The sequence below is a fragment of the Polypterus senegalus genome, chromosome 12, assembly GCF_016835505.1.
Source record: "Polypterus senegalus isolate Bchr_013 chromosome 12, ASM1683550v1, whole genome shotgun sequence".
Lineage (NCBI taxonomy): Eukaryota > Metazoa > Chordata > Cladistia > Polypteriformes > Polypteridae > Polypterus > Polypterus senegalus.
In genome coordinates, this window is record NC_053165.1 from 153,912,608 (window position 1) to 153,936,271 (window position 23,664).

At 42.7% G+C, this 23,664-nt stretch overlaps 1 protein-coding gene across 1 annotated transcript in view; it reads left to right on the forward strand.

The window, feature by feature from the left end:
- The first annotated feature begins 10,237 nt into the window (after positions 1–10,237).
- shfl (shiftless antiviral inhibitor of ribosomal frameshifting) overlaps positions 10,238–23,664 on the forward strand; it is a 31,742-nt gene continuing 18,315 nt past the window's right edge. Inside the window, exons 1-2 of the mRNA XM_039770357.1 lie at positions 10,238–10,458; positions 21,959–22,094. Of these exons, the coding sequence (XP_039626291.1) occupies positions 10,429–10,458; positions 21,959–22,094 (166 nt within the window). The 5' untranslated portion in view covers positions 10,238–10,428. The remainder of the gene's footprint in view (positions 10,459–21,958; positions 22,095–23,664) is intronic.

The window sequence follows — 23,664 nt, forward strand, 5'->3', positions numbered from 1 at the left end:
CCATGGACTTCTCTGAACCAAATTATGGTAAGGCACAGGTCAGGGCAAGAGGATCAAACAATTTTTAAAGCCTGTGAGTGTTCACAGAAGCGGAGTGGCATTTTTAATTGTAAAATGGAAGAAGAAGTTTGGAACCACCAGGACTCATCCTAGAGTTGGCCGCCAGGCCAAACTGAGTAACCAGGCAAGAAGCGCCTTGGTCATTGGTCACTCAATGGTCACTCTAACAGAGCTTTAGAAATCCTCTGGTGAAACTGGAGAACCTGGTGGAAGGATGACCATCTCAGCATCACTCCACCAGTCAGACGTTAATGGTACAGCAGACTGCGGTGGGCTGGCGCCCTGCCTGGGGTTTGTTTCCTGCCTTGCGCCCTGTGTTGGCTGGGATTGGCTCCAGCAGACCCCCGTGACCCCATAGTTAGGATATAGCGGGTTGGATAATAGATGGATGGATGGTAGAGCAGCTTGACGGTAGCCTTTCTTGAGAAAAAAGCATATGACAGCCTGCTTGGAGGGTATCCGAAAAATAAATTTGTAATAAAAGAAATTGTATAAGGTGAATAAATAACAACAACAACAAAAAAGAATTAATAAAGCATGCAGACCCCTTTATTTTCTGCATACTTTATAGTGTTGTAGATTTCATTGGCCGTTTTCACACATCAGTCTACACTTGATAACCCATAATAACAAAGTGAAAACCTGTTTTCAGAAAGGTATGCAAATTTATAGAAATCATCCTGTCATTCATGGAGGTCTTGAGACCCTCAATTCAGTACTTTGTAGAAGCCCCTCAATTCCAGTTTCAAGTGTTCTTCATAAGTCTCCATAAGCTTTGCACTCCTGTGGTTATCCCGTGGTTCCTAGGCGAGCCTCTCAATGGTTATTAGATTGAACTGCCATCTTAGTTCTCTCCATGATGTTCTGAAGGGTTTAAGTCTGGACCACTCAAGGACACTCAGTGACTTGTCCCAAAGCCACTCCATCTTTGTCTTGGCTGTGTGATTTGAGTCATTGTCATGCAGAAAGGTGAACTGTCACCCCAATCTGAGGTGGTGTGCACTCTGGAGCAGGTTATCGTCCAGGACCTCTCTGTATTTGGCTGCATTCATCCTTCCCTCAGTTCTGACCAGTCTCTCCACCCCGGCACCCCCACGACATGACACTACCATCACTATGCTTCACCATTAGGATGGCCTTCACTACACTTAGTGCTTGGAGTTCTGCCTGAAGATTTGAATTTTTGCTTCATCAGGCCAGAGACTCTTTCTCTTCTTGCTCTGAAAGTCCTTTAAATGGCATTTGGCAAACACTAAGCAGATGTCAGCCACTCTACCATAAACATCTGATTAATGGAGTGCTGCTAAGATGGTCGTCCTTCTGACAGGTTCTGCGATTTCAGCAGAGGAATTATGAAGTTCTGTTAGAGTAACCAAAGGTGTTCTTGGTTTTCTGCTCATGCCCTTCTTGCCAGCTTACTCAGTTTGGCCAAGTCTAGGAAGAGTCTTAGAGGCTCTAAACTGGTTTTATTCCACAATTGTTGAAGCCACTGTGCTCCTGGGAATACTCGAAGCTTTAGAAATAATTTGATAATTTGATTCCCTTTCCTTGATCAATGAATGCCTCTCTCCAATTTGATGACGGAGGCACACAGAGAGTTCTTTGTTACTTCTTGGCTTGGTTTCTGTCCTGTGATGCAATATGAACTGTGGGACCTTCTATACACAGGAACACATGTACCTTTCTAAGTGATGTCCAGTTAATTCAATTTGCCGCAGGTGGAATTCAATCAAATTCTCAAGGAGAATTAAACCAAACAGGACCACCTGAGCACAATTATGAGTGTCGCAGCAAAGGGTCTGAATACTTCCGTGAATGAGAAAATTCAGTTGTTTGATTTTTAATAAATTTGCAAACCTTCCTGAAGACATGTCTGCGATGGGCTGCCCGGGGTTTGTTTCCTGCCTTACGCCCTGTGTTGGCTGGGATTGGCTCCAGCAGACCCCCGTGACCCTGTAGTTAGGATATAGCAGGTTGGATGATGGATGGATGGATGAAGACATGTTTTCACTTTTTCATTATGGGTTATTGAGTGTAGACTTCTTTGTCTTCTTTCAGCTCCTGCCACAGTGGATCATCTTGTTCCATCTCTTCCTGTCCTCGTCATCTTGCTCTGTCACCCCATCACCTGCATGTCCCCTCTCACCACATCCATAAACCTTCTCTTAGGCCTTCCTCTTCCCTGACAGCTTTATCCTTAGCACCCCTCTCTCATTATACTCCGCCTCTCTCCTCTGCTCATGTCCAAACCAACACAATCTCTCCTCTCTCAACCTGCGCTGACCCTCTAATGTCCTCATTGCTAATCCTGTCCATCCTCGTCACACCCAATGCAAATCTTAGCATCTTTAACTCTGCCACCTCCAGCTCTGTCTCCTGCTTTCTGGTCAGTGCCACCGTCTCCAACCCATTTAACAAAGCTGGTCTGATGGGCAAAAATGGCACATTTATTCAATTGAATTTAAATCACCAACACAAGAAAGTGTGCAGAAAGTGAATACTTTCTGAATCCACTGTATGTGGGTAGTCATTTTAATTGCTGCTTTTGTTGTTTCTAAATTATTTTAATGTTTTACATAATGTCTGTTAATACTGTTATGTCTATTGATTATAAAGTCAGTGTGCAATTTTAAATAGTTGTAACTTTGTAAGTACATGTGAAAGAAAGAATCTGTTAAAAGGAACAGAAAGAAGAAACACTCACATTTTTTATTGTTCTTGTTAATTTTCAACATGTCCACCACCATCAATTCATAAAAAGGATTAGAAAGCTTGATGTATTTAATTTTTTTTGTCTTTAGAAGTTTTATTTTTGCCGTATTTGGGGAACTGAAAATCCACATGAGTCTGTTGAACATGAAAGAGATTCTCCCAAAGTTAGTGTGTGGTGTGCCTTGGGAAAAAATCAAGTCATAGGGCCTTTCTTTTTTGAAGGGCGTGTTGTTAATGGTGATAGCTATTTAGAAATACTGCAAAAGGACTTTATTCATCAACGTGAACGATTAGGACTGATACAGAACACAGTGTTTCAACAAGATGGTGCTCCTTGTCACATTGCTTTGCATGTTAGACAGTTTCTACATGAGAAATTCCCTAATAGATGGATTGGAAGAGGCGGACCATTTTCTTGGCCTCCACGTTTGCCAGATTGGACTCCATTGGATTTCTTTTTATGGAGACGTGAAAACGAATGTTTATTCAACCAAACGTCGATCTTTAGAAGACTTGCAAGCTAGGATAACTGATGTGATTGGTGGTATTACTGAAAATCAGCTTGAAAATATTTTCCCAGAACTACAGAATTGTATTACCCTTTGTATTAGTAATGATGGTGGACATGTGGAAAATTAACAAGAACAATAAAAAATGTAAGTGTTTCTTCTTTCAAATCCTTTTTACAGATTCTTTCTATCACATATACTTACAAAGTTACAACTATTTTAAATTGCACACAGACTTTATGGACACCCTGTATACAATTGTTGTGTATCCCACCCGCCATATCCTAATTACAGGGTCACAGGTGTCTGCTAGAGACAATCCCAGCCAGCACAGGGTGCAAGGCAGGAAATAAACCTTGGGCAGGGCGCCAGCCCACCGCAGATTTAAGTGTGTATGTGAACCTTATCTCAGTAGGGAAATCCCAAGCGGTGGTCCGCTCTGCCAATGATTCACCAATCAAATGATGAGCAGCTCTCTTTTTCTGACCACATTTCTACCGTTTCCCGGTCATGCAGGTTCACGCTGTACAACATCCCCAAGGTCAGGCCTGATCTGACAGAGCAACATCATTACAGCTGTGTGTATACCGAGACACTGGTAAGGCGCTCTGCTCCTTCTCGCCCACTCAGGTCTGCCAGTGAACAGCAGCGTCTGGTGATGCCATCAAGTCTCAGTTCAGACTCTCCTCATGTGTGGCTCGGAGTTGGTGGAACGAGCTGCCCAAGTCCATCTGACATCTGCGGACTCTTTCAATGTGTTTAAGAAGCGATTGAAGACCCCCTGTTCTGTGATGTCTGTTTTAAAGTGGACAGAATCATAGCGACACTTTTTTTTATAAGTCCTTTATTGAATCCTTTGTTACATTTGCTTTCATCTGTTGGTTTAGCAACCTCAGCAATAAGAATATAAATCTTCACATTACAAAAATTTGCAGTACAATTATTGGTTCACAGCCAACCTCTCTCACTGAAATGTACTGCAAACAGGTTAGCAAGAAAGCCAACTGTCAGACAGACGACATCCTCATTGCTTGAAATTCCAGCTAAAGCCATCAAGCTGCAGATTTTGCTTTCCAAAGGTAAAGAGCAACAGATTTGAGAGCTCTTTTATTCCAGGAGCTATAAGCGTTTTGAATTCTGTTACTTGTAGGGATGCTGCCCAGGTGAGCAGAGAGCTGAGGAGACTTTGTGCCAACAAAGCAGTGGGTCCAGATGGTGTATCGCCACGACTGCTGAAGGCCTGTGCGTTGGAGCTGGGGAGTCCTCTACAGCGCATCTTCAACCTGAGCCTGTAACAGGGGAGAGGCCCGAGGCTTTGGAAAACATCTTGCATCACCCCAGTCCCAAAGGTATCACATCCTGGTGAGCTGAATGACTTCCGGCCTGTTGCTCTGATGTCACATGTGATGAAGACCATGGAGCGGCTGCTGCTTCACCACCTGAGGCCACAGGTCTGCCACTCCCTCGACCCTCTGCAGTTCGCATACCAGGAGAGGGTGGGAGCGGAGGATGCCATCATCTACATGCTACACCAATCCCTCTCCCACTTGGACAGAGGCAGTGGTGCTGTAAGAATTATGTTTTTGGACTTCTCTAGCGTCTTTAACACCATCCAACCTCTGATCCTTAGGGACAAGCTGACAGAGATGGAAGTAGATTTATACCTGGTGCCATGGATAATGGACTATCTTACAGACAGACCTCAATATATGCGTCTTGGGAACTGCAGGTCTGACATTGTGGTCAGCAGCACAGGAGCACCGCAGGGGACTGGACTTTCTCTGGTCCTGTTCAGTCAACATACATCAGACTTCCAATACAACTCGGAGTCCTGCCACGTGGAAAAGTTCGCTGACGACACTGCTGATGGGCTGCATCAGGAGTGGGCAGGAGGAGGAGTATAGGAACCTAATCCAGGACTTTGTTAAATGGTGCGACTCAAACCACTTACACCTGAACACCAGCAAAACCAAGGAGCAGGTGGTGGATTTTAGGAGGACCAGGCCCCTCATGGACCCCATGATCATCAGAGGTGACTGTGTGAAGAGGGTACAGACTTATAAATATCTGGGGGTGCAGCTGGATGATAAATTGGACTGGACTGCCAATACTGATGCCCTGTGTAAGAGAGGTCAGAGCCGACTATACTTCCTTAGAAGGCTGGCGTCCTTCAACATCTGAAATAAGATGCTGCAGATGTTCTATCAGACAGTTGTGGTGAGCGCCCTCTTCTACACGGTGGTGTGCTGGGGAGGCAGCAGAAAGATGAGGGACGCCTCACGCCTGGACAAACTGGTGAGGAAGGCAGGCTCTATAGTAGGCACGGAGCTGGACAGTTTGACATCCGTGGCAGAGCGGTGGGCGCTGAGCAGACTCCTGCCAATCATGGAGAATCCACTGCATCCACTGAACAGGATCATCTCCAGACAGAGGAGCAGCTTCAGCGACAGACTGCTGTCACCGTCCTGCTCCACTGACAGACTGAGGAGACCCCACACTATGAGACTCTTCAATTCCACCTGGTGGGGTAAACGTTAACATTATACAAAGTTATTGTCTGTTATACCGCCATTGTTATCACTCTTTAATTTAATATTGTTCTTTATCAATATGCTGCTGCTGGAGTATGGGAAGTTCCCCTTGGGATTAATAAAGTATCTATATCTATCTATCTATCTATCTATCTATCTATCTATCTATCTATCTATCTATCTATCTATCTATCTATCTATCTATCTATCTATCTATCTATCTATCTATCTATCTATCTATCTATCTATCTATCTATCTATCTATCTATCTATCTATCATATAGTGCCTTTCATATCTATCTATCTATCTATCTAAATGTTAAAATTGGCATTATTATTTTGTGTTTTGCTGAAAGTATTTAGTCTTCTTTGTATTGATCTGGAGTGTGTGTTTATGCAGTAACACTGGTTGTCAAATCTTTGTTGTATCTATTGGATCTCTGGAACAATGTCTTCTGTTTGTCCCCCTGGGATAATAAAGTCTCCCTAACAAACCTCACCTAATACAGAAAATAGAAAACATTATGAGATAGCCATTATACTTTCACATACACACGAGATGTTTTGACATACGTACAGGATAATGTTACATATATACGAGATGTTTTCACTTATGTCCGAAATACTTTCACGTGCATATGAGAAGATAAATTAAGATTTAAAAAAAAATTACAAAAGTGTGCTTCGGGTATCCCTTTTCGTAAATGAAAACATCTCCTACATTGTAGGTACATAAACATATCCCATGCATACAAGATATTTTCACATACATACGAGAGAGGGGATTGGGGTTATCCCATAATTTATTTATTTTTTGTCTTTTATTGAATTTATTAAAAGGATATAACGTTCCATACAATCAAGTCAAACTTAACAAAATTAAATTAAACTCCACTCCCACCCATAAGAAAGAGAGGAAGGCCAACAGCCAGAGAGTAGTAAAGAGGGAAAGTCCTTCTCTCCAATATACGGAAACGCTTATTCTAAAATGTTATTGATGAGATCCTGCCAGGTCTTAACAAAGTTTTGCACAGATCCTCTAAGTGAGAATTTGATTTTTTCCAGTTTCAAATTGTAGATAACATCAGTTACCCACGGACTTAAAAGAGGTGGGCTAGGACAGGGGTCGCCAGCTCCAGTCCTGAAAGGCCCCCTGTGGCTGCAGGTTTTCATTCTCACCCTTTTCTTACTGAGTGACCTGTTTTTGCTGCTAATTAACTTCTTTTGAATTCATTTTAATTGATTTGCTCCTGAAGACTCGGACCCCTTAATTGTTTCTTTTTCCTTAGTTAGCAGCCAAACAATAATGAGATACAAAATAAGCCAAAACAGGACCAGCAAACTGTGGGCATCACACAATATCTGAAAATAAAGAAAGATGAAGGTCTCAGGAATGTCGATCTGCTCAGGTCCGCAAAACATTTAACCAGCGCTCTTAGAAAAGAGAAAAATCAGCAATTTGGAAATGTCTGCTATTGCACAACGAGAGCAGCAATAAACCATGGAATTAAAGAACGAGTTTAATGAACGACAAGACTCGGCGCCTAATGAAGCAACTGGTTGGAGTGAAATTGGTTGGAGTTTGAGGCCCTGAATGAGTTGGTCTTCTGTTGGCTCACTCACTTCACATTTCATTTCTGTTGAAGGAAAGAAACGAAGCAATTCAGAGGAATGATGAAGAAATCAATAAAAGAGAAGTCAATTAAAATGAATTCACAAGAAGTTAATTAGCAGCACAAACAAGGCACTCATTAAAAAAAGGGTTAGAATGAAAACGTGCAGCCACGGTGGTCCTCCAGGACCGGAGCTGGCGACCCCTGGGCTAGGATTCTTCCAGTTGAGCAAGATCATTTTTTTCATTATATGGTTTAGAGCTTTCCATAGTGTGAATATCTGTCTAATCTGTGTGTTTCCTGCCTTGTGCCCTGTGTTGGCTGGGATTGGCTCCAGCAGACCCCTGTGACCCTGTAGTTAGGATATAGCGGGTTGGATAAAGGATGGATGGATGGATGATTGAAAAAAAACCAGAAAAACCTTTGCTCTGTGAGATTTCATTTTGTTGGTTGATTTGTTGTTACATTACGTTTAATTGCTTTATCGATTGTTAATCTATGATTGTAAATGTATTAGTTATAATTCTATCTTTTCACTTGTGGCAATCAGCTTTTGTTACCTGTCCTACTACACCTGCTGAACAAGCAGGCTCAGGTCTAATGTTACTTGATTATGTTTACAGCTTTTGTAAGTCACTTTGGAAAAAAGCATCTGCCAAGTAGGTAAATGTACAGTCGTGGCCAAAAGGTTTGGAGAATGACACAAGTGTTGGTTATCACAAAGTTTGCTGCTTCAGTGTTTTTAGATCTTTTTGTCGGGTAAAATTACAAGCATTTCATGAGTTTCAAAGGCTTTTATTGACAATTCCATTAAGTTTATGCGCAGAGTCAATGTTTGCACTGTTGGCCATTTTTTCTTTTTCAAGACCTCTGCAATTCACCCTGGCAGGCTGTCCATCAACTTCTGGGCCCAATCCTGACTGATGGCAGCCCATCCTTGCATTATCACTGCTTGGAGTTTGTCAGAATTGGTGGGTTTTTGTTTGTCCACCCGCGTCTTGCGGATTGACCACAAGTTTTCAATGGGATTAAAGGTCTGGGGAGTTTCCTGGCCATGGACCCCACATTTCGATGTTTTGTTCCCCCGAGTCACTTACTGTAGTTCTCATTTTTGCCTTATGGCCTGGTGCTCCATCATGCTGGATTGTTCATTGTTGGTCACCAAACTGTTCTTGGATGGTTAGGAGAAGTTGCTGTCGTAAGATGTTTTAAAATCAGCAACCCGTGTTATTTCACAGATCTGTTACCATCAATTTATGGTCTGATAAATAAATAAAAAGTTTTTTTTTTTATGTGTCCTTCATGTGGATGTGTCTTCTGGGAAGCAAAAATAGTTTCCCTATGGCAGAAGTTCCCAACTAGGGGTACATTTACAGCAACCCAACAGGGCTGATTCTAATAATACATTTTATTTATATAGCGCCTTTCCCATGCTCAAGGCACTTCACAGAGAACGCACTTTTAAGAGAGAACGGCAGGGTATACAGTACATAGCATTGTACAAACCAAATAAATAAAGAAAGAAGATTAAGACAGTAAATTCAGAGAAAAGCCTAACAGACAACACAATCGATGATCTGGCACACACACACACACACACACACATACAGGTTACATGAGAGGTAAACTGAGAGCAGGGTAATTAAGTCAAGTAGCGCTAAAAGCCTTCCTGATCAGATGAGTTTTCAGTTGTTTTTTAAAAGAATTCATGGAGTCGGCTGACCTGATTAATTTCGGTAGGTCATTCCAGAGTCTGGGCGCTATACAGCTGAAGGCCCTGCTGTCACCCATGGAGTGTAGATTAGTGGGGGGCACAACAAGATGGCCAGAATCAGAGGACCTTAGTGGGTGGGCAGGCAGGCACATAGTGATGGAGAAGGTCACTGATGTAGTTTGGCGTGAGGTTATTTAAGGCTTTGTAGGTTATTAGTAGGATTTTATATGCGATTCTGTAAGACACAGGAAGCCAGTGAAGCAAAAGTGGGCAAAAAAGGTCTAGGCAAGCGTCTAGTGGACAGGGCGCATTACTTGCAGCCCTGTGTTGAGACTCTTTATCTTTGTTTCGTTTAGAAAAAAATTGTCCGGACGGGACCGGAACACAAAGAAATGTTTTATGTTGTGAGCCTCAGCAGCGCAATCTGCTCTGTCAGCACCCTGCACAGCGCAATCTGCTCTCCAGAAACGTCCCTGGGCGACGCGACATTTTTAGACATCGGACTCCAAGCAATTGTCCGATTATATTGTTTTATATTATTTTTGCTTACTAGCGATGTTCGGTCTTAACGTCTGACGACCTACACAGTCCAACAATAACACGAACAAACAACAATAATGATAATTGTCTTTAAACTGTATCATGGAAGAGACGGACATATGGCATCGCTCTGAAAACATACTCTTGACACATTTTTTAAAAGTGAAGAACCACACACAGTCCAGTGCCAATAAAGAACCAGGATTGTTCAGGGTGTACACGTTGCGAAAACTGGCATTGGATCATTCTTGTGCGTAGCCTTTGAAAAATAAATGGCAAAAGAGGAATTGCATTTTCATTTTTTAATTATAATTTTCATTTCCTTTTTTTGCAGAAAATGTCTGCCATAATCAGTTCAAACGTGTCTTTATATTTAAAGACGCGTGCATGTATGTGTTTAAAAACGTTTTCGACCGTTGATTGTATTACTACGTACTGTAAATTAAAAGTGTGTGCTTTTTTTTTTCTACAGCGTCCATTACGTTAATCGCAGGGAGCCGTTCGGGATTTCAAACCGCGACTCCTGGCGGCGCTGCTTTACTTGTACACGTCGGTTGTGAAACTGAAAGTTCAAAAAACTACTTGGACACTTGACACAAACAAGGAAACTGCGAGCTAGGAAGCTGGAGCTGCGTGCAGGGAGGAGCAGAAGCCATCCTCCGTCTAAAGCGTGCGGTCAAAGTATCTGGAGGCGGCCACCTGGTTCGAGTGGCCCGTAAAGTTTCACTTGCGCTAATAAAGAAAGGCAGATGAACCGAAGGCTTCAAGAAGAAATCGAGGTATTGTCGCAGTTGGGTTTCTCTTCTGTGTCTTCTGAGTTCTCCTTCTTGTTTTTGTTTTTTCTCTCCTTGCCTGCTACGTGAGTGGCGCTGAACGCGAGCTTCTTCTTTGCAAAGTCGGTGGCGTTGACGGGGTTTGACGTGCCTCCTTACCCCCCTAAACTCTGACCGACTGAGAGATGCGCCGATGCATTGAGAATGCGACGTCGACCGAAGCGGGATTTACGCTGACGTGTTCATAGCGAAGAGGTCGTGTCCTCCACTTGATTAATTACATTTGTGTGTGGCTCTGTTCAATAACTGACTGTAAACGAATTATTTGTGTATTCTATCCTATCCTTCCATTTTCTGAACTCCGTGCAAATTTTTATGGGGAGTGGAAAGCCAGAGCCAGTTCTGGCTGCATGGGACAGAAAACAGAAACACATTTAGAACTTCACCACAAAGCAACAAGCAAAACTGTATTTGCCAAGTGGAAAATGGCGTAGGTCCTACCAACAGTGTGAACAAAAGTAGGACTCGGTCTGCCCAGGATGCCAGTCCTTCATGGGTCTACTTGCACTGGTAAAAGTAGGGTGCCAGTTATGGAAACTCATGTAGACCCAAGGCTCAGTGCAGAGGTGAATCCCAACTGGGAGCCACACAAGGGTTCAAGCACCATGAAGTGGCAGATCGGCCCATCAAGTTAGCAGTAATGATAGAGTTTTTAGGACATGATTTGAATGCAGCCTTCATCCATTCACCCATTTTGTAAACCCACTTTATCCTGAGTACGGACAAAAAAACAAAACAGAAAAGAACTTGGTGCTCACCTGGATTAATGCCTTGCTTGGGATTCATTGCATTGGGTCAGGGTTTTGGCAGAGCTCTGTACCCCCTGGCAGCTCAGGTATAAAATGCGATGCCACCTTTGGGGTAAGTCGGCTCTTATACTGCCTGGAGCAGAAGGGGCGGGACTGACATTGGATCATTCTTGTGCGTAGAGTTTGAAAAACAAATGGCAAAAGAGAAATTACATTTTCATTTTATAATTTAACTGGAGGGGCAAGCCCACCCGGTGACTTTGGTGCCCAATCCCAGCCAGTCTGCTACTCGCGTTGTGAAGAGGTGGGCTGAATGCATCCCAAGGAGACGCAGTCGCTCCTCCGAAATTCCCTCTTAAACGCTGATACAAAGGGAAACAAGTACAGTGGTACTTCAGTATACGTCCGCTTTGGAATAAGTCCAACTTAGTCTACGTCCGGTTTGGATGTTGAAAATTTTGCTTGGTGTACGACCTTTGTTTGGAACACGACTCGCGTGCTAGAACACCGCGCACTACCCTTGTTTACCTCTCTCGAGACAAAGCCACGACTGCCCACGAGCGTCAGAACGCCAGTTGCCAGCATTCAGTGAACAACCCGTGCTATAACTCTCTGTGAATCTTCACGTGATTTTGTGTTTTTTCATGTAAATTTGAATTGATTGTTGAAAAGTATGAAGGTGGCATGCGTATCTGGGACATGGCTGCTGCATACCGTATGCCGAGAACGACGGTATCAACGATTGTGAAAAACAAAGACGTTATTAAAAAGTAAAGTGAGGTTACCTTTTCATTTATTTCATCTAATTGCTTTTGTATTTATGTATTTTAGTATTAAGCAGTGTTTAAATTATTATATACAACCCCATCAATGTATAATATGCCAATAACGATAGGATTTTTTTTCATCGGAATGGATTAATCATTTTCCCTTTATTTCTTATGGGAAAAATTTGATTGGTATACGTCCTGTTTGGTGTAAGTCGAAGGATCAGGAACGGATTAAGGACGTATACCGAGGTAACACTGTAGTTTTTTGTTTTACCTCCTTTGCTCGATTAGCTGCTGGCTTGCTGCTGCTGCCGTGCCGTGTGATCTGCATCTCGCGCTGCGCTTCGAACATTTAAAAGCCTGTACAGCAGCTGTCCTACTCTTTGTCTTTTATTTCCTGGCCCTGGGCGTGGTTAAATCTCTTGGCACTCTTGGTTAAGTCTCGTCTTGCGGGATGTGATATTTTTGCATGCTTGATATTTTTTAGTTTCTAATTTAAAAACGGAATAAGAATCTGAAAATCTAACAACATCACATTAAAGTTTGATAAATTCTGAAAAGAATGATACCAAACATATATATGTAGGTTTTAAAATAAGCCCGATTTAAAGTGTGACATAAAATCGTTGCACTTTTAGACTTAGGATTTTATATATATATATATATATATATATATATATATATATATTATATATATATATATATATATATAGAGAGAGAGAGAGAGAGAGAGAGAGAGAGAGAGAGAGAGAGAGAGAGAGAGAGAGAGAGAGAGAGAGAGAGAGTAGATTTTCATTTCCTTTTTTTGCAGAAAATGTCTGCCCTAATTGTCAGTTCAAACGCGACATATTTCTCTCTCGCTCAATTGTCCTCTTTGAGTGTCTTCTCCGCACTGTGAGGGAAAAAGTAGGTGAGACCATTAGTGATAGTGCCCCTTTCACCTTGGAGTGGTACTGCATACTTCGGGTGGGCCTAGGAGAGTGGTTCCCAAACGTTTTCGATTCTCGGTGCCCTTGCTGAATCCAGGTTTTCCCAAGGTGCACCAAAGTCAAATTCTAATTCGAGAAATAGCCAATATTTTTTTTTAATTAAAGGGTTAAGTAAAAATAAATAAAACACGTATTTAAGATCACCAAAAAATGTAATTGAACAAATTCAACTAATTATAATTAGTAGGATTGTGATGTTGCGGGTCCGCGGCTACAAAAGACTGGTGGCTTTTAAATTATCCATTCATTGTGTCCATCTCTGTGGGTGCGATTGCGCTGCCGCGGGTGAGTTGATGGAGTAATTGGGGTGAGTGGCACCTGCACGTGAGGGTGCGATTGTTCTCAATTACTAAATCAACTTCCTGCGGTGCGCGATTGAGACACTGCGCCCACGGAGCCATATAAGAACGGGCCGGAACAGAGGGAGATTGAAAAAAAGAGATGAAAAGGAAAGGAAAAAGGCTTGGAGAGTGAGAGCATGGCATTGCGGCAAAAAAAAAAGAGGATGAGCCAGCCAGCCGGCATGAACGAGAGAAGTCTGCGCGATTCTATGTGCCACCTTGTAAGATGCTAGCAATGCATTGTTTGGTATTGATGCCTGCTTATAAAAGTACCTTTTTGTTGATTTTACTTTTTTAACTTTCTGGTAAAGTAGTCAGGAGATTTACTAACCATGCTGGGATGATTGGTTTCTAAATGGCTTTTCAACTTACTTGGTAGCATGCACTCTGGTGCCAAAACTTTCATACACGGTACACACTGCGGCCTCTCTTCACCATGACTTCTGTCAACGTAAAACCAAAGTCCAAATAACTGTCATCATATTTTTGATATTTGTGCTTCTTCACACTCTGGTCGACAGTGTGCTCTCTTTATTTTGACTCGCACAACGTTTATTACTGTTTAGTAAAAAAACGGTCCATTTTTAAAAATACATACGAGAAGAAATACTTCAAAAACTTTACTTGACTTAATCACAACAATATACTGTACAGTTGATACAATCTCCGAAAACTAATTCAACACTAAGACCGCACGAAACCGACAGCTATTTACATACGAACACAAAGTAGCGAGAAAATTCGACAAACTACTAAAACAATTGAGAAGCTTAATTATTCAATCAATCAATCAACATTTATTTATATAGCACATATTCATACAAAAAAATGTAGCTCAAAGTGCTTTACAAAATGAATAGAAAAATAGAAGACACAATAAAAAATAAACATAAGTCAACATTAATTAACATAGAATAAGTAAGGTCTGATGGCCAGGGTGGACAGAAAAAACAAAAAAAAAACTCCAAAGGCTGGAGAAAAATATAAAATCTGTAGGGGTTCCAGACCACGAGACCGCCCAGTCCCCTCTGGGCAATCTACCTAACATAAGTCAAACAGTCCTCTTTGTATTTAGGATTTTCATGGAAGGACCTGATGATGATGGTCACGTAGACTTCTGGCTTTCAGTCCATCAATGTTGGTGCATCAGGATGCTTTGAGTAGGTGGTGGCGCAGGCCGCCACCACAAAGAAACCGGAAAAAGAAACAGAAGAGAGAGTTGGGGTCAGTATGGATTTTAGAGCCACCATGAATAGTTATTATGATGAATTGAACATACAGAGTATCAGGATTAAGTTAAAGTGAAGTTATGAGAAGGCCATGTTAAAGTAATGTGTTTTCAGCAGTGTTTTAAACTGCTCTACTGTATCAGCCTGGCGAATTCCTATTGGCAGGCTATTCCAGATTTTGGGTGCATAACAGCAGAAGGCCGTCCGCCTCACCACTTCTTTTAAATTTAGCTTTTGGAATTCTAAGGAGACACTCATTTGAAGATCTAAGGTTACGATTTGGAATATAACGTGTCAGGCATTGCGATATATAAGATGGAGCGAGATTATTTAAGGTTTTATAAACCATAAGCAGTATTTTAAAGTCAATCCTGAATGACACAGGCAACCAGTGTAGTGACATCAAAACTGGAGAAATGTGTTCGGATTTTCTGTTCCCAGTTAGTAACCATTTGTAGAGGCTTCCGCAAACGGTTATTACTAAGTGAGTTACTGCTTTGCACCAGGTCTGCCAGACATTGAATTGAAAATGGAAGTAAAATGATGACAATTTTGTAATATTTCACAGCTCCCCAGGGCGCTGCAGTGCACACTTTGGGAACCACTGGCCTAGGAGGTGATCCTCAACTGTCCAGCACCATTACTTATCTCACAATGACATCAGCGGGCTTGGGTCCCTTTGACCACTTGAATTAGAATAAAGTTTAGAAAACTACTGGATGATTAAAATCTTAATGTCAATAACTCATATGTGCTCGATCGAGAAGATCTTCAAGGAACACTTTTAGCTGACATTCAGATTCTTTTCCCTTTCACATTCTTAACACATCGGGCAGTCTGTGTTGGCCATTACAGTGGGACATGTTACACACACACACACACACCAACACTTGCATGTGTTCAGATGCCCCCCACCCCATGACTCTGAACTGGATCTACAGGTTAGGAAAAGAATGGATGACTTCTTCAAACTTAATGTCTGCACTACAAACACTCAGCAAGGGGCAGCCATCTTGGAAGCAGGTCCAAAGTGTTGAGGGAGTCACCATGTAATAATTCAGATGGTAATAATAATAATATTAATAATACAGTCCTTTAGTTAAACTTCACCTTCACTCCAAAGACTTTTGCTGTGATCACAGAAGATCAAACAAGGTGGTGCGATCAGGCTGGACGGACAGAAACGGAGGCAGTGGGGTGAGGAGACATACTGCCTTAACAAAATTGAGCACTGTTACGATTTTAAAGGTTTTAAAACATTTTTTAATATCATATTATTTTTTCTGGGACTTACTTATTCTTTCCGTTTCTTGAGATGGTGAGGTGTCCACAAGCTTTTCACCTATTCTTGTAATGGTTTGCTAATGACATTAATTACTTTACTCTCTGGATGTCCTTGCGTCTTAATGAGAGTTTCACAAAACAACAGCACCCTGAAAAAACAAACTAGTAAAGAAAACTGTACAGAATATTTCCTGATAACTGAAAATAACTTCCATCCATTATCCAACCTGCTATATCCTAACTACACAGTCACAGGGGTCTGCCAGAGCCAATCCCAGCCAACACAGGGTGCAAGGCAGAAAACAAACCCCGGGGAGGGCGCCAGCCCACTGCAGGGCGTACACACACACACACACACACACACACACACACACACACACACACACACACACACCTAACCTGCATGTCTTTGGACTGTGGGAAGAAACCTGAGCTGAAAATAATTTTCATTATGAAAACACAATAAAGATTTATTAAAACCTATATGGGCAACACAGTGGCGCGGTGGTAGCACTGTATGGAGAAAGAAAGTGACTGAGTGTGCTGGGATATTACCGGAAGTACGTCAGCTCTGTGTGTAAAGCCTATTAAGCCTTTTTCCTCTATTGATTATGTCCCAATATAGGTTTTAGCCATCCATCCATTATCCATCCATCCATCCATCCATTTTCTAACCCGCTGAATCCGAATACAGGGTCACGGGGGTCTGCTGGAGCCAATCCCAGCCAACACAGGGCACAAGGCAGGAACCAATCCTGGGCAGGGTGCCAACCCACACACACAAACACACCCACACACCAAGCACACACTAAGGACAATTTAGAACCGCCAATCCATTATCCAACCCACTATATCCTAACTACAGGGTTACGGGGGTCTGCTGGAGCCAATCCCAGCCAAAACAGGGTGCAAGGCAGGAAACAAACCCCAGGCAGGACGGCAACCCACCGCAGGGCACACACACACACACACACACACACACACACACTAGGGACAATTTAGGATTGCCAATCCACCTAACCTGCATGTCTTTGGACTGTGGGAGGAAAGCGGAGCGCCCGGAGGAAACCCACGCAGCACGAGGAGAACATGCAAACTCCACGCAGGGAGGACCCGGGAAGCGAACCCCGGGTCTCCTAACTGCGAGGCAGCAGCAGTTGTGATTTTTGTTTAGTGGCGAGAATGTCTGTGAAAAAGAAGTTTTATGTTTCCGGTTACAGAGAGCTCTACAGCTGAACATTGTTGTGTACCTTTATATCGCGCTTCCAGTAACTACAACAAGGTGCTTAGTTTACATAAATTTCCCTCCGAGGTGGAAACCTGATCTAAATGGATCGTCGAGCTTTACAGTTAGTCCCCATACCCCAATTTGTAGCCGGGATTTTAAAAAAAAGAGGATTTCTGCGAGTCAGGGTCTGAGACAGAGCGGCAACTGTCAATGAAGGGAGCAGCAGTGGAACAGTTTCTCCATTACACTTTCAAGACCGGGGGCTTAGGAGAGGAGAAAGTGACCAATGGAGGATGACACACCGGGTGAGGAGGAGGAGGATAAAATCCTTGAAGACCACAGCAATGCTTTGGCGACCTGGCGCTTGTTGAAAACAAGTCTCTCAGAGAGGAGATACTACAGCTGAGGAAACAAACAGAGACCCTTACAATGAAGCAGCGATTCGGCATTTCATAGTTTTGCTGGCTCAGACAGAAATGTTTGCTTTTTCAAAAGGTACGATGTCCAGCAGACTCATGTGATTATGTATTACGCTTACATACACATTCGTCTGTCCCTGAATAAAGTATGACCAAATATTTAAATTCTGTGTTTGTAAGGAAGCCTAATGTAATCACATATTTGTCCCGTGTAAGTTCATAGTTGACACATGTTTGTAATACATCTAGATCTTACCTTCGTAATTGTGGATGTAGCTTGAAACATAGAATTTGAAACCCTTTTCCTTTTTAACTCCTGATGTTTGGCACAGTGTTTGAATATTGCGACTTACGTCATTTACCGTAAGCCTGGGCACATCTTAAAGCGATCGGATGAAAAACGCCATAGCCAGTCTGTTTTGACATCAATGGCGGAAGTGCAGCAACTGGCTGATGCAGAATTCAGAAGAGAGTGTTCATAGAGCCTATTAAGTGTACAAAATTAAACAATAGGTTAATAATTATCTGTCTCGTTTGTCTAAGTTTAGCGCTGCTGCCTCGCAGTTAGGAGACCTGTGGGTTCGCTTCCCGGGTCCTCCCTGCGTGGAGTTTGCATGTTCTCCCCGTGTCTGCCTGGGTTTCCTCCCACAGTCCAAAGACATGCAGGTTAGGTGCATTGGCGATCTTAAATTGTCCCTAGTGTGGGCTTAATGTGTGTGTGCCCTGTGGTGGGCTGGCACCCTGCCCAGGGTTTGTTTCTGCCTTGCGCCCTGTGCTGGCTGGGATTGGTTCCAGCAGACCCCCGTGACCCTGTGTTAGGATATGGTAGGTTGGAAAATGACTGACTGACTGACTTGTCCGAGTTTGTGGATGAGCTCTCTAATCATATTCCTTGTCTACCAGTGAGTTTGAGCTTCAGGTAGCCTGGAATCTTGCTTTGTATCTTCAATGGTGTTTTGGATTGGGCACTGGTGTTTTGGATCTATAAAACTATTTACTGTATTGACCTCGACTAGTCTTTAGGTTTATATTCAGTCTAACGTAACCTAACCCTAACCTTAAGCCTCACCTCCTGTCTCTGTTCTAAAAAATGTGTTTTGGGACCTGCCAGTTTTCATTGGTGGCAGAAAAAACACGCAATAAAGAAAAACGAAAAAGATGTCCTAAAACTAACAACTTCTTGATAGCATCTTTGAGAAACTTCTCTTTTCTTCTTCTTATTTTTTTGGCTGCTCCCATTAGGGGTAACCACAGCAGATCATCTTGTTCCATGTCTTTCTGTCCTCTGCACCCCATCACCTGCATGTCCTCTCTCAGCACATCCATTTTTTTTGTTTGTTTCCTGCCTTACGCCCTGTGTTGGCTGGGATTGGCTCCAGCAGACACCCGTGACCCTGTAGTTAGGATATAGCAGGTTGGATAATGGATGGATGGATGGATGGATGGATGAAGACATGTTTTCACTTTTTCATTATGGGTTATTGAGTGTAGACTTGTTTGTCTTCTTTCAGCTCCTGCCACAGCGGATTATCTTGTTCCATCTCTTCCTGTCCTTGTCATCTTGCTCTGTCACCCCATCACCTGCATGTCCCCTCTCACCACATCCATAAACCTTCTCTTAGGCCTTCCTCTTCTCCTCTTGCCTGGCAGCTCTATCCTTAGCACCTCTCTCTCATTATACCCAGCATCTCTCCTCTGCACATGTCCAAACCAACTCACTCTTGCCTCTCTGACTTTGTCTCCCAACCTGAGCTGACCCTCTAATGTCCTCATTTCTAATTCTGTCCATCCTTGTCACACCCAATGCAAATCGTAGCATCTTTAACTCTGCTACCTCCAGCTCTGTCTCCTGTTTTTTGGTCGCGTATAACATAGCTGGTCTCACTACTGCCCTGTAGACCTTCCCTTTCACTCTTGTTGATACCCGTCTGTCACAAATCACTCCTGACACCCATTACTCTGTACTGTTGATCTCAGGTATTTAAACTCATCCACCTTCACCAACTCTACTCCTTACATCTTCACCATTCTTCTGGCCTCCCTCTCATTCATACACATGTATTCTGTCGTGGTGGTCCTACTGACCTTCATTCCTCTCCTCTCTAGAGCAGATCTCCACCTCTCCAGGGTCTCCTCAACCTGCTCCCCACTCTCACTACAGATCACAATGTCATCAGCAAACATCACAGTCCACGGGGACTCCTGTCTAATCTCGTCTGTCGGCCTGTCCACCACCACTGCAAATAAGAAAGTCTTCTCTTTTAAAGTAAAAATAATGGTTGGAAGGCAGGCTAGAACAGTAACTTGGTCTGCTTCAACTATGGGGCCAAACATGCCAGAAATCAGAATGAAGATCAAATGACAAAAGTAAAACACTAAGCAAAAGTCAAGGTCAAGAAGCAAAACAGATCTCCTTGGATTATTAAGATGAGAGAAGTTTTGTTTTGTCAGTAAACAGCTGTGCTCCGTCCTCTTTTATATGAGGACCCGATATCTGGAGGGGCTCCTAGATGTGACGTCTGATTCCTGCATCTCTTTGCCGAGGCTTTAGGTAACTTTCCTGTCTCTTGTAACTCGGCTCCATTTTTACACTTCCCACCTTTTTTTTTTGTCTTTTCAGTTTTACTGGCCATTCTGATTTGGACCCAGAGTGCAATCAGAAAATATTGAGCCCCCTTTCACTTTCAGTACGCTCCATTTGGTTATATGTTAAATATTAAAAGGATAAAATTACTGTTTTTGCTTGTGAATCTGCACTCAATAACCTATAATGACAAAGTGAAAACATTTTTCAGAAAGGTTTCCACATTTATTAAAAAACAAAAAGTAAACTCTCTAATTTATGGAAGTATTCAGACTTTTAAGTCAGAAGCGTTTGAAAACCCATCTGTTCCATGAATATCTGTTCAAGACTTTGCTCTGTGATCTTTTGTATTGTTGGTTAATTTGTGGTTATATTAAGTTTAATTGCTTTATCAATTGTAATCTATGATTGTAAAATTAATTATTAGTTATTACATCCTTTCACTTGTGGCAGTCAACTTTTGTCACCTGTCCCATTATACTTGCTGAACAAGCAGGCCCAGGCCTAATGTTACTCGATTATGTTTACCTCTTTTGTTAAGTCGCTGTGGATTAAAGCATCAGCCAAGCAAACAAATGTAAATGTACTTTGTAGAAGCCCCTTTGGCAGCAATTCCAGTTTTGAGTCTTCTTGTTAAGTCTCTAGAAGCTTTGCGCGCCTCGCTTTGGGCAGTTTATCCCATTCCTCCTGGCAGATCCTCTCAAGCTTCATTGGCATGGATAGGAAGCATCTGTGAACTACCATCTTCAGGTGTCTCCACAGATGTTCTGTAAGGTTTATGCCTGGGCCACTCAAGGACACTCAGAGACTTGTCCCAAAGACGCTCCAGTGTTGTCTTGGCTGTATGCTTCACGTCATTGTCATACTGAAATGTTGCCCCAGTCTAAGGTCATGTGTACTCTGGAGCAGGTGACAATCAATGACCTCTCTGTGTCTGGCTTTATTCATCCTTCCCTCATTTCTGACTGGTCACCCTATCCCTGAACCCCATAAGAATGATCCTGCCACCACCATGTTTCACAGTAAAGATGATATTAGGCAGGCGATGAGCAGTGCGAGGTTTTCGCCAGACACACTGCTTGGAGTTCTGCCTAAAGAGTTCAGTTTTTATCTCATCAGACCAGACAATGTGCTCAGAGTCCTTTACATGCCTCAAGAGTGGCTTCCATCTACCATAAACACCTAATAGATGGAGGGCTGCTGAGATGGTTATCCTTACAACAGATTCTTCTGTCTCAGTAGAGGAATTCTGAGTGACCATTGGGTTCTTTGTCATCTCTCCGATACAGGATATGTTTGCCATTGTTGCCCATCAATCCACACTCAGTAAACCATTATGACAAAGTGAAAATGTGGTATCAAGAAGGTGATGAGCAGAGCCTAGTCTTTGCCAGACACAGTGTATGGAGCTCTGCCCAAACAGTTCAGTTTTTTATCTCATAAGACCAAACTCCAAGTGGGCTGTCATATGTGTTTGACTCTAGGGTGGCTTCCGTCTGGCCACTTTAGAATAAACGCCTGACTGACGGAGTGATGCTGAGATGGTCACCCTTCCGAAAGGTTCACATCTCAGCAGAGGTCTTCTAAAGCTCTGTTAGAGTGACCATTAGTTGTTGGAGTATTTGGTTGCCTCCTTGACCAAGGCCCTTCTTGCCCGGTTACTCAATTTGGCAGGATTGCCAACTCTTGGGTGAGTCCTGGAGGTTCCTTCCATTTCACAATTCTTCAGGCTTCTATGCTCCAAGGTGCTTCTTGCCTGGTCAGTAAGCTTGGCCAGGCGGCCAAATCTAGGAAGAGTTCTTCCATTTTGCAATTCTTAATTAATTGCCCCTTTCATTTTTTTCTTTTTTTAGCTGGAGAAGAGCGTAAGGCGCTTCCGGGAAAAGTTTCATGGAAAAGTCACCCTGGAGAAAGCTACGGTGTTGATGCGCCGATATAACAATGACCACCCTATGGTTGCCAAGTGCATCATTTTAATGAAGGATCAAGGTAAGGACTTCTAAAAGGTCAGACGCCAGAGGAATGATCAGAGGGTGAAGCTGATGGTGCCTGTAAGTGGCACTAGGGAACAGCTATGGGGGTGGGAGAGTGTTGGGTGTGGGGTCAAAATGAACAAATAAATGGCAAGCCTTGACTGAATGACATACATGTTGACTTAAAACCAATATTTCTACATATCTTAGGACATCAAAAGTGACTTTTGTAGGAAAGGTGGGGAGGATAAGGTATGTTGATTTGCTTTAATGTTGCATCTCAGATCACCCAGAACCTTTAACCTTCTCATTGTTCGTGAGCATGCGGCTGGCACTGTTCCTTAATCCGTCTTTTAACACTACACGCCCTCCTCAGTGTGAATCAACATGCTTAACCGACTGATAGACACTGCTGACGCTTAAATTCAAACGGTACATATTTAAGATGGAGTGTGATCTGACCACTGGCCCCTAGTGAGGGGGTCTGCATGATGGTGAACTGAGACAAGAATGGAGTTCTGAAAAAAAAGCTGCTCCAACAATGACAGAGCAGCTATATTGAAAACACAGAGATTCATGTTGTACGCAAGAGCGGCATTTAGGGGTGGCAGGTGGGGCAGCTGCCCCCGACCCCACGCCTAAGGGGGTCCCGCTTTTGAGGTCTGCGTGACCTGTTCGAGTGGATGTGTCAAGTTATATTCTCCAGTATAGATCAACCATGTCTCAAGACAGGCTTTGCGGTCTGGCGATCCTATCTATAGAAAAAGACATGGCATCCACATTAGACTATGAAGATGTCATCAATGACTTTTCCAGTCGGAAGGCAAGAAAAGTGGATTTTCGTCTCTGAACCTGGAAACCGGTAAGAGATTTCACAATGACACCTGTACGTTAATTTCACACTTCCTGTCTTAACACTGAAACTCACATTTTATTTGTAGGCCATAAACATGTCCGAATATTAATGCACAAAAACATGATAACCGGCTGACATGACATCAGCGTGAGTTATGACTATGACATCCTGCATATCAAGACTCTAGAGCAGGGGTGTCGAACTCCAGTCCTGGAGGGCCGCAGTGGCTGCAGGTTTTCATTCTAAACATCTTCTTAATTCGTGACCAGTTTTTGATGCTAATTAACTTCTTTAGCCTTAGCTTTAATTAGCTCGACTCAGGCCCCTTAGTTGTTTTTTCCTTAATTAGCAGCCGGACAGTAATGAGACATAAAACAAGCAGGACATGACCAGCTCACCTGTACCCATCAAACAGAATCTGAAAATAAAGATGAAGGTCTCAGTAAAGGTTGATCCCTCAGGTTACCGAAACATTTTAGGAGTTCTTAGAAAAAAACAGAATATCAACAGTTTTGGAAATGTCTGCTGTGGCAAAAAGAGAGCAGCAACAAGCCATGGAATTGAATAACTGGTTTAATTAACAGCAAGAATCAGCTTCTCATTAAGGAACTAGTTGGAGTTTGAAGCCCCAATTTAGCTGCTCATCTGTTGGCTCATTTCATGTCTTGTTTCGGTTTGGCTGTCATTTAATGAAGAAAAGAATCAATTCAGAGGACTTAATCCTAAAAAA